Source organism: Lynx canadensis, chromosome D4 (genome assembly GCF_007474595.2).
Source record: "Lynx canadensis isolate LIC74 chromosome D4, mLynCan4.pri.v2, whole genome shotgun sequence".
Classification (NCBI taxonomy): domain Eukaryota; kingdom Metazoa; phylum Chordata; class Mammalia; order Carnivora; family Felidae; genus Lynx; species Lynx canadensis.
In genome coordinates this window covers 93080040-93090804 of record NC_044315.2, presented here as the reverse complement: position 1 = coordinate 93090804, position 10765 = coordinate 93080040, and the positions used below count along the sequence as shown (strand labels likewise).

The following is a 10765-nucleotide window of genomic DNA, read 5'->3' as shown; positions in this document are numbered from 1 at the left end:
GAGTTTGTCGGCTTTTGAAAACGTACTGACTTCTCATTATGTAAGTTATCTGTAAACTAGTAATTACTGTAAAATAAAGCATCCATTTTTAACATTATACAAAATATACACGTTATACAAGAATATTAACTTTTGTAACTAAGCTTATTTTATCATTTTACTTTTTTTTTTTTTGAGAGACCCTCCCCAAATTGCATATGCTTTAGGCCCCACCAAACCCGGATCCACCCTCGTCCCCAACATCTTCGCAACACGTGACCGCAACTCCAGGGAAACTGAACTTCAAACTGCGTGCAGGGTGACGAAATAAAAAGCACGAAACAGAAACTGAGCTCAAATACAGAAAAGCTCAGGAGGCAACGTGTCCCTTGGCATCCAGTTTTCCGCATCCCCACCGCGCACGTGACCGGGAAGGGGGTGGTCCCTCCCCGTGCCCAAAGGTGGACCAGAGAGCTAGGTGTGGGCCCACCGAGCGCCTGCGGGGCCGCCAGTCCCCCACTGGGGTCGGGGCTCCGCGGTCCTGTCCTCTCGGCGGGCCCCGGCACCCTCCCCACTCACGCCATCCCTCCTATTGGCGCCCTCTCCCCCACCGCACCCCTGCTCTTCCTGCGCATCGCCCCACCGCACCCCTCCGCCTCCTAGGGGCCCTGGTCTCCCCCGCACACCGGTGCCCCCTCTCCTCTCCGAGTCGCCCCTCCCCACTTTCCCCCCAGCGGGGATCCGCTGTCCCCACCGCGCGTCCCCTCGCCCTGCCGCCAGCGTCCCCGGGCCTAGCCCAGGGCGCCGTCAGAGCACCCTCCGCGCCCGGGCCGCGCACGGCCCCGACGCCTCCCTCCCCACGTCGCGCGCCGCCCGCCGATCCCCCGGACGAGCCGGGCGCGGATTGGCCTTGAGAAGAGGGAAGTGCCCGCCCCCCGAGCCGCCGGCCAATGGGGAGGCGGGGGCGGGTCGGCGGCGGGCGCCGGAAGCGGCCGAGCGACGAGGGGACGTCGCGTCGCCGGGTCTCGAGCAGCTGCCGCGGAGCCGCCGGACGGACCGCCGGACCTGCCTGCCCGCCATGGCCGAGAGCGACTGGGACACGGTGACGGTGCTGCGCAAGAAGGGCCCCACGGCCGCCCAGGCCAAGTCCAAGCAGGTGCGGCGCCGTGTGGGCCTCGGGACTCAGGGGCGGCCGCGCGGGCGGGGCGGCCGCGGGGCGGGGAGCCCGGGGATGGGGGACCCGGTGGGGACGGGGACTAGGGGCAGGGTGGGGACCGGGGCTGGGTGGGCCAGGGGGCGGCGGATCAGCAAGGGGCCTGCGTGAGGGGATGGCGCCGGGGCTAGGAGACAGGAGACCGGCGTGAGGAAAATGGCCGGGCTCGGACAGTTACGACAGAGGCGGGGTGCGGGCAAGGGCCAGGGCCCGGCCGCAGGGTATGGGACGACAGGTCGGCGTGGTGGGAGGACGGAGGGGTGAGGGAGATGGTGGGGGCGTGGACCGGCTGCGCTGGGGTGGGTGCGGAAGGGCCCAGCAGTCTTTGGAGCCAGGGACACAGGTCCGGGGGTGAGGCTGTAAATAGGGACGGGGACAGGGTGGACTTGCGGCCTCTGACAGCCGGGATGGGGGGGATGGGGGACCAGGTGAGGTTGAAGAGGTGGACCTGGGGGCGGGGACTGGGGGCCGCGGTGCAGATAGGGGGCGGAGGCGGTACGGACGCCCCCAGGGTCTCTCCCGCAGATGCCTGGGCAGCCTGACGCTGCCTGTGGAGCATCGCGGAGGCGCGTTTCAGGCCATCGGGGGTCCCTGTGACTGGGCTGAGGTGGCCTAGAGACCCAGTGCTTCTGGGTCTTTCAAGTGTAGATGACACGCCCTGGGAGGTACTTGGTAACCGGTCTCTAGCTTGGTTAATCTATGCGGAATTCACCTGTGAGCTTCAGTGACCACCTCTGCCGGGCCTGGGGCCTGCGCCCTGGTGCCCGGTCTGGGCCGGGACTGGGTGCAGCCCTAGCACCTGGCAGTCGCTGACCTGCCCTGACCTTATCATTTGCATGGTCAACACCAAATCCGCTGTTCCTTTTTTTTTTTCCCCAGAGGAAATTTCATAGCCGTAAGCTAGGAGTCACCCGAACATGTCTAGAAAGCATCTCTGAACGTATCACACTCAGAAGGGCCCCGGTCACTTCTCCGAGGCGTCAGAATTGTCAAGAAATACGTTGCGTTAACTTTTGGCAAACGTAGACGGAAGGGTATTGCTCTCGTTGGTGATGTCTGGGGGCTGGGCTCTCCTCTCAGGAGTCAGGTCCACGGAGGAAGGTTGCACCAGGCCAGCGCTTGACCTTCCTTCCTGGTTTTGCAGGAGAGCCTAGTGGAGGAGTAGGTCCGCCGTGAGCACGGATTTCTCAGAGGAACCCGTCAGCCTGTGCTTGTCCGCAGTGAGGAAGCGAGGGGTGGGGGTGGCGGGCGCGGGGGTACCTCGTACCTGATAGCAGAGGGAGGGTTTTGCGAGGTGAGCTTGGGTTTCGCACCAGCCGAGCTTGTCAGTCTGGAAGTGCAGCAGTGCCTGGGGCCGTGAGCTCCGAGCCGGGCTTCCCCGGGCTCCAGAGGCACCTGCTGTGCGCACGCGTGCTGTCCGGCTAACAGCGGCCTCAGCTGGTGTTTGCCAGACCCTGCCAAAGCCGATTTTGACCAGAACCCTTTTCTGGACGTTCTAGGCTATCCTAGCAGCTCAGAGACGGGGAGAAGATGTGGAGACTTCCAAGAAGTGTGAGTACTTGTGCTACCTCACAAAACGAGGGTGCGCTGTCCGGGCATCTCTGTGACAGGTGCCCGCCTCGCCTGTGCTGCCCCCAGGGGTGTCGGGGCGGCTTCCGGCAGCTGGGGCCGCTGCGGGGCTGGGGGACGCCTGGGGTCTTAGCTGAGCAGCTGTGCTCACTTCCTGTAGTGAGGACAGAATTCTGGACTCCATGCCTGTGACTTCCCCGTGTTTGGATACCTGGCTTCCCGTGTCTCCCTGGCACAGGTCGCTTGTCATGCCTGGTTCCCGTCTTGAAACGGCTTTGTTTTGGGTTTGTTGCAAACCCTGTCCTCTGTTTTTGTCGCATGCTGGTCCAGGGGCCGCCGGCCAGAACAAACAGCATTCGATCACCAAGAACACGGCCAAGCTGGACCGGGAGACTGAGGAGCTGCACCACGACCGGGTGACCCTGGAGGTGGGCAAGGTGATCCAGCAAGGCCGGCAGAGCAAGGGGCTGACTCAGAAGGACTTGGCCACGGTGAGCGCGGCAGGGTCGTCCTCCCAGGCTTGGCGGGGGGAGGGGGTGGGGGGAGGGGGCCGGGACTCAAGGCCTTGTTTGCCCTTGGCCCTGGGATTCTCTCTGGAAGCCGGGTCAGGGCGGATGTAAGTTCCTTTCCAGCACGAGGTGGCTTCCAGCGCGTGTAGCCCCAGCTGCTCAGTAAGGCCCTCGGCCGCGTGCTGCCTGGAAGGTGGTGCTTGTGGCGACTCCCTTGGCTGTGTGCTAGCTTCGTGGCCTCTTCTTACCGAACCGCTATGCGTGTGATACGTTTCTTTAGAAAATCAACGAAAAGCCACAGGTCATCGCGGACTATGAAAGCGGACGGGCCATTCCTAATAACCAGGTTCTGGGCAAGATCGAGAGAGCTATTGGTGAGTGTCTTTAGGTCCCTTATTGGGTCTCCGCTGCTGCCCTCTGACCAGGTGCCCTCACTGAGCACAGGATGGCCCCTGAGGCCGTGGAATTCTCCAGACCCCTAAGAAGCTCATGAGGGCACCGTCTTGGGCGCCTTCCCCTGCTTTCACCTTTCACATCCTGTCTACTCCTCCCTCTCCTGCTGGCCAGCACCCTCTGGGCCTGTGGACAGAGGGCTCAGTGGCCCTCCTGTTCAGGCACTTGTGTCCCCCCCTCCCCTGCCGCCATGGGCATTGACTTCCTCTCTGGTGTCAGCATGGCCCCCAGCACGGGGAGCTCCCAGAACGCTGGAGTCCCGGTTCTGGTTCTGGGAGGGGCGTCGGCCCTGTCCGCTGGGGGGCTGGCAGGTGCACGTGGGGAGCTAAGCCCAGCCAGGACTGCTGGTGATCCTCCGCCTCCCTGCTCTCTCCCGCCTCCTTCCCTCCTTCCCTCCTTCCCTCCTTCCCTCCTTCCCCCCTTCCCATGGAGAAGGTCGTGCGGGCAATGCTGCCGTGTCAGGGCGGATGGGTGGGGACGCTGTGGCGCCGCCCCGCCTCTTGGGTCCCAGACGGGGCGCCGTGGCGGTGAGCGGGCCAATGGCTCTTTCAGGCCTGAAGCTCCGGGGGAAGGATATCGGGAAGCCGATTGAGAAGGGGCCCAGGGCGAAATGAACACAAAGCCTCGAAATCAGTGCGTTCCGGCTGATCTCGCCTGGCTGGTTCCCCTTGACCACCGGTGCCAGCGTGGTCTCTTCACGTGGCCGAGCGGAACGCGGGGCGTCAGCCCTGCCCGGGAACCCCCTCTACCCTGCTGTCAAACAAAACCTTGCAAAGTATTGCTTCTCCTGATTTTTTTTCCTTCCCATCCCTGGTGTCTGCCCAGCCTCGGGGCGGCTCCCCGGGGAGCTCTGAGCGGGACCACCTCACGCTGGCGGGGCTGTGGGGTGGGGTGGCCTGACCCAGAAGAGAAGATGTCTTCTCCAGTTGGCTTTTAGAGAAGCTAATAAACGTGTTGCCCTTCCTGCTGGTGTCCGGTCTGATCTGCCGGGTCCCCGCGTGTGTCTCTCTCTGGCCCACGATGTAGGGAAGAAAGGGTTCTCCTGACCCATGCCCTGGGGAGTACTTGAGGGACCCTGAAGGTCACCCTCTGCGGTGCCGCTTCCTCGTCACCGTCTGCTGGGACGGGCCACAGGCTTTAGTCAGCCCCTTGATCCCGGACCCGTGCCCTCCCCTGGCGTGGAGTCTCCAGTGGGCTGGATGGCAACGTGGTCTCACCCCAGGCAGGAGGGGGCACTTGGCTGTGCAGGTGTGGCTGTCTCCCCTTCCCCAGGACGGCCGTGCCCAGTGGGACCTTCCAGGCCCAGGCAGGGCCGTGTCAAAACTTCCTGTGGGGGTGCCTGGCTGGCTCGGTCAGTGGAGCGTGTGATTTTTTTTTAAAGTTTATTTATTAATTTTGAGAGAGAATGAAGGGGGGAGGGAGGATCCCAAGGAGGCTCCACGCTGTCAGCACAGAGCCTGACCCAGAGCTCGAACTCATGAGGCCATGGCAGATCGTGACCCGAGCAGAAACCAAGAGTTGGATGCTTAACTGACTGAGCCACCCAGGTGCCCCAGAGCGTGAGGCTCTTGGTCTCAGGGGTCGTGGGTTCAGGCCCCACGTTGGGTTTGGTTGGAGCTTACTTAATGAATAAGTAATTTTAAAAAAAAATTTCCCTTGTGGAAGAGCAGAGCCGGGGACCCTCCCTGGGTTAGGAAGATTCGACTCCGTTTTACTAGGCAAGGAGGGAACGTAGGCACACCACGGGCCTTGACACCTCCGAGAGAGGGGGGTTGCCTTCATCCTTGGACCCCGTGAGGTCAGGAGGGCGGGAGCCTTAGGTTTGCCTTCCATTGACCTCAGCAGCATCCCCAGGGCACCGAGTGACCTCTGAGACACATCATTCTGGGGACCACTCGGATTTGCCCACGGGATGGTGAGCTCGGGGACACTTATGGCACGGACCCTTTACCATGGGACAGTGGACGTGGGACCTTTATGTGGAATCACGGACAAAGCAGGGCGTTTCCTCACCAGACCAGCTTTATGTCCCTGACAGCCGCTTCAGCGTTTGCTAGTCAGTCCGTGTCCGGGGTTTCTCCCTGTCCTGAATTAGAATCACCCAGCAAGGCAGGGGCTGGACGGGGCCTGGGTCAGATTCCCACAGGCTGGGCTGGACGGCCTGAGTGCTGGGATGCCCGCCCGGCCCGGGGCAGGGGCTTCTCAGGGTCCCGCTGTATCTGCCTCTGGTGCCTCTAGCCCTCTGCCCCGTCCCGTGTGGCCTGCCTGTTACCTGTCAGCTGAGTCACTGAGACCTGTGGGAGGTGCCCCCAAGCACATCCTTTCAGGCAGGTTGGGTCAGTTCTGGGGATCCCCAAGAGCCCACCTTCCCGCTGACAGAGCAGGGTGCACAGACCTCAGCCAATAAGTCGGGGCTGCCCTCGGGGGCCAGGGCGTTTATTGTCGGGGTGAGGACCGTACCCAGGTACGTGGGTGACAGTCTCGGTGCTGGGTGACCGCGTGGGGGCTCAGTGCGTCCTGGGGGAGGGGCAGGGGTTGTTCCTTGGGCTCTGTCTGCCAGGGATTGGGGGAAGGGGGCAGGGGGCGACCCTCTTGTGAGGAGCCAGAGTCTTCTCTGTGTCATCTATTGGCTGTCGGTGAGCGAGGCCGGCAGGGTGACACCGTCCTAGGAGGAAGGAGAGGGGCCTCTTGACTGCCGGGTGGCCGCTGCGCGTGTGGACGGCCCTGGCCAGGGAGAGCGGACCAGGGGGCTTCTCCCCAGTCAGCCCTGCCCACCTGTCCCTACCCCGGGGCTCCTACCGCATTGAAGACGATGTTGTCAAAGCCGGGGGCCACAGCCGCTGTCTCGCCCCGCGACGGGCAGCCCCCCTTCTGCAGCCAGCGTCGTCCTGCCAGTCCTAGCAGGACGAGGAGGACAAGGACGACGAGGGCACCGCCGACCGCAGCCGGCACCGATGTGGCCACTACCGTGTCCCCTGTGGTCCGAGGGCTGTGTGAGCCCGAGGATTCAACCCTGCCTGTCGGCCCTGTCCCCTGAGGCGGCACTTGGGACGGCCCATCCTTGAAACCCCGGCGGGTCGTGCCAGCACGAGGCTCCAGACCTGGCGGGGGTCACAGCCTCAAGCTAGAGCCGCCCTCCATCACAAAGAGACAGTGGGCCGCGTGGGCTCCACGGGCAGGCTGGCCACGGCCGCCGGCCCGCCGGGCACCTCCTCCAGGGTCTGGGAGTGAGGGCGCGGAGCGCAGAGGACGGCTGAGAGCCGACTCAGCTCCTGAGGGACCGAGGGCAGGGGTGGCCCGGCCCAGAAAGGGAGGGGACAGTGGGCAGGGGGAGGGGCAGGGCAGGTCCCGCCTCGGTGGCTCTCCTGGCTCCTTGGGCAGCCGTGCAGGCCACAGGCTGCCAAGCCTGACGGAGTCGCGGATCTGGGGCGGGGCTGGGTGACCTGGGCAGCGCTTACCCCGGCCGGGTGCAGGCAGCTGGCAGTGCCGTCCGTCCAGATACTCGACGTCGTCCAGGGCGATGGGCCCCACGGCTGGCTGGCCGCTCAGAGTGGCTTCAAACACGATCTGACCAGAGGGAGAGGGGGCTGGCTGGATGGAGGAGCCTGCGCCGGCTGGAGGAGGAGGGTGGGGCCTGGGGCCTCCGCAACCGCCAGGCTCCGGGCAGCCCGGCCTCACCTGGAACTCCTCTGCGCTGGCCACCTCCACCTGGCCCAGCAGCCACCGGTGCCGCAGGCGCCCGCCCATGCTCCACACGGCCAGCTGGCCCCGGGCGCTGTTCAGGAGCACCCGCAGCTGGCCCTTGTCTGCAAGAAGGGGGCCGGGGCGGCTCAGGTCCCCAGCCCGGTGGGGCAGGGCCGCCCCCACCCGCCCCCGCTGCTTCCGGCACCCGTCGCTACCGGCCCGGCCCCACTCACAGAAGTGCTCCGGGAAGCCCATGTGGTACCAGAAGCGGAGGCAGGAGGCCTCGGTGGCGGGCAGAGGCTGGCTGTGCAGCCAGGCCGCCTGGCCCCCCGGGCCCAGCATGTGGGTTTCAAAGAGCACGAAGTGTCCTGGAGGTGAGAGGGACAGGGTGCCTGGCTCACCGGCCGTGGCCCTTGATTCTGATGGGAGCCCCCACGGGCTGGGCCGGTCGGCCTGCGGCGGGGTGGGGTGCGTGCGCCCCCGGGGTGTGTGTGTGTGTATGTGTGGCCCCGGGGCCCCTTGCCCACCTCGGACCCACCTGTCTCTGTGCCCAGAGTGTGATCCGCCAGGGGCTGGGGGTAGCGGGAAGGTGCGGCCCCACTGCTCCAGTCCCAGCTGTACCCTCCCAGGCCAGGCCAGGCCAGATGACTCCAGCCACACAGGCCAGCCTCAAAGTCACAGGAAGCTGCGGGAGACCTGGGCAGTGAGCAGGGGTGCCCCCACGCCCCCGGGGAGCCCGGCCAGTGAGCGCCGCTGCCTCCCCTCTGTGTCCTGCTGGGGCCGGGGGGCCGGGGGGCCAGGGGGCCAGGCCAGGCATCTGCCGGTCCGCACGGGAGCTGGTACCAGCCGCGGGTCAGTCACAAGGGGGCCCGGGGCCCGGCCGCGGGGCTCCCACCTGGCCGAGGGCAGGGCCCGTCCTGGAGGAGCAGGTCGTCCAGCGCGATATAGGAGTGCTCCACGCCGGCGGCTACCGCCTCGAACACCACCTGGGCAGGGACAGGGCAGGGCAGCCTCGTGCGTGGTCCGGGCGGGCCCCGGAAGCGAAAGGTCACCTGCCCCCAGCACTCACCCTCCAGGCCCTCTCGGCCTGCACGTCCACACTCCCCAGGCGCCAGGCGGACCCTCCGTGGGCACTGATGCTGAGCACCTGCTGCCTCTCGGCCTCCCCCACGTGGACCTGCAGGGCGCCTGCCACGCCGAGTGACCAGCCCAGGTCAGCAGCAGCGGGGGCGGGAGGGGGGGGTGATGGCCGCTCGGGGGGCCCCCGGGCTGCAGACCCCTCACCTGGGTTTCTGAGGCTCAGGTGGTACCAGAAGGTCAGGCAGGCAGGCCGGGCCAGAGGCTGGTGCTCCTCTGAGGTCAGGGAGGCCACGTGGCCAGGGGGCAGGGCCTGGGGGCTCGTGTCCACCACCATGTAGTGCCCTGGGAGGCGCCAGCGTCAGCCCCCCACGTGGCCCCCTCTGCCCACCCCTCCGTCACCCCCGATGCGAACCTTGAGCCGTCCCCGTGGTGTGGTCAGCGCGGGGGCCCCAGGCGGCGTGGCCCGTGGCATTGGGCTGGCGCGTCCAGAGGCCTTGGCCCCCGCTGGAGAAGCCACAGGCTGAGTCCTCGAAGGAGCACCGCCTGGGGGCCCAGCAGGGCCCGGGCCGCAGGGCCACGTCGTCCAGGCCCATCGTGCCGTGGTAGCCGTCCCGGGAGCCCTCGAACAGCAGCTGGGGGCAGAGGGGGTGAGCGGCTGTGGGCTGGCCCTGCCCCCCACCGCCCTGGCGCGGGGCCTCACTTGGTACTTGGTGCCAGAGCCCGGCTGGTGGTGGAGGGTGGCCCAGGCCTCGTGCCAGTGGTTGCCGTGGGTGCCGGTCCGAGACCACAGGAGCGTGTCTGCCTCTCCTTCCCGCCTCAGCACCAGGCGCAGTGTCCCTAGACAGGGGGGCGGGGGTAGGAGGGGACCAGAGCCCGACTCTTGAAGGCTTCCGCCCCTGCAGAGCCCCGGACCCGGGAGGCCCTGCCCAGCACCAGGGTCGCTCACCGATCTGGGGCCCGTGGAGGTGATACCAGAAGGAGAGGCACTCCTGAGGAGCTGTGGGCACCTGGGGCTGGGTGAGCAGGTGGGCACCAGGGCCCCGGGCTGGGGGGTCCGTGGGGTCCAGGAGCAAGAAGTAGCCTGCGGCAGGGACACCGGGCTGAGCTGCAGAGACCCCGGGTTCCAGGAGGGGCTTGGCCCAGACCGAGAGCCGCCCCCCGGGCTTGGGTGCCCCTGCGCTACCTCGGCCTGTGGTGTGGTCATACCCGGGGCCGTGGCTCTGGATCCGGCGCCAGTGGGCATCGGTGAGGTGGCCGGTGTACCAGCCGCACGTGTCCCGCTCGAAGTTACAGGAGACCTCTGAGGGCGGGGCCGTGGTGGGCTCAGCACGCCCCGAGCACCCTCACACCCGCCCTGTGTCCCTAGAGGGTGTGAGAATTTCTCTCCGGGGTGGGGGCTCCCAGGGTCCCTCGAGGTGGTGACGGGGGGCGGGGGGGAGAGGCCCCCGGGTAGGGGCTGGGAGCGGGCAGAAGGACCTGAGTCCTTCTCAGTGGCTGTCACGGGGCTGCAGTCCTTCAAGGTCACATCGTCCACTCCAGCGCCCTGCCGGCCAGGGCCGTCCAAGTCCACCAGGCCGACAAACTCCAGCTTCGCGAGGAGCACAAGGGAGGGGGCTGTCGAGTCAGCGCTGGCTCCGTGACCCACCCACCCCCCCCCGCCCCCCAGGCGGCCCTCCTTACGCGGAAAGGCCGGCGGCGTGCCCCAACAAGGACTCTGTCCATCCTCCAGCCCTGGCTGCTGCCCGGGGCCTGCCACACCAGCTCACGGTTGCTGTCCTCCACCACGACCAGGGCCAGGAAGCCTGGCCGAGGGGGTCACTGTGGGTCTGCCCAGCCCTCCTCCCCCACCCTCCCGCAGGGTGCCTCGGGGCGGGGTGGGCCAGAGGGGCGGGGGGGGGGTACCTTGGGGGTGACTCTGGAAATAGTAAGCCATGTGGAGCTCACAGCGGGGGCCCGAGGGACCCAGGGGAGGTGTGAGGACCCGGGCCTCTGCCGCGAGCTGTCCCCAGGCCCTCTGCAGGGCCAGGAAGTGCCCTGAGGAAGAGCAAGGCCTCTCAGAGCCAATTCCTGCCAGGGCCCCCCACCCCGCCCCCCTCACCCTGCCGCCCCGGGCAGGCACACTCCCTGGTGAGAGGAGGCACAGCGAGGTCCCCTCTGGGGGTGCAGTTCGCAGATGGGGGGACTTGGGCCTCACCAGCAGCGGTCCTGCGGGCGCCTGCGCCAGGGCCCCGGCTCTCCTGGGCCAGGAGACGCCCCCACTGCAGCCGCCCCACGCTGG

General features: G+C 66.6%; 2 protein-coding genes across 2 annotated transcripts; one reads left to right on the top strand and one right to left on the bottom strand.

Moving 5' to 3' along the window:
* Positions 1 to 973: 973 nt before the first annotated feature.
* Positions 974 to 4687, top strand: EDF1 (endothelial differentiation related factor 1). The gene is made up of 5 exons (XM_030293778.1): positions 974 to 1135; positions 2692 to 2743; positions 3092 to 3252; positions 3551 to 3644; positions 4276 to 4687. Exons 1-5 carry the CDS (start codon positions 1058 to 1060, stop codon positions 4335 to 4337), a joined length of 447 nt encoding a protein of 148 aa, XP_030149638.1. The 5' UTR covers positions 974 to 1057; the 3' UTR covers positions 4338 to 4687.
* Positions 4688 to 6131: 1444 nt separating this feature from the next.
* MAMDC4 (MAM domain containing 4) lies at positions 6132 to 10570 on the bottom strand (the record flags this gene model as incomplete). The annotated part of the gene is made up of 14 exons (XM_032595532.1): positions 6132 to 6388; positions 6523 to 6698; positions 7182 to 7290; positions 7402 to 7529; positions 7641 to 7775; positions 7946 to 8092; positions 8303 to 8393; positions 8477 to 8595; positions 8692 to 8829; positions 8900 to 9119; positions 9188 to 9324; positions 9434 to 9568; positions 9671 to 9787; positions 10390 to 10570. Coding segments are annotated over 14 exons (1875 nt in total), but the record flags the coding sequence as incomplete, so codon positions are not given.
* Positions 10571 to 10765: the final 195 nt, after the last annotated feature.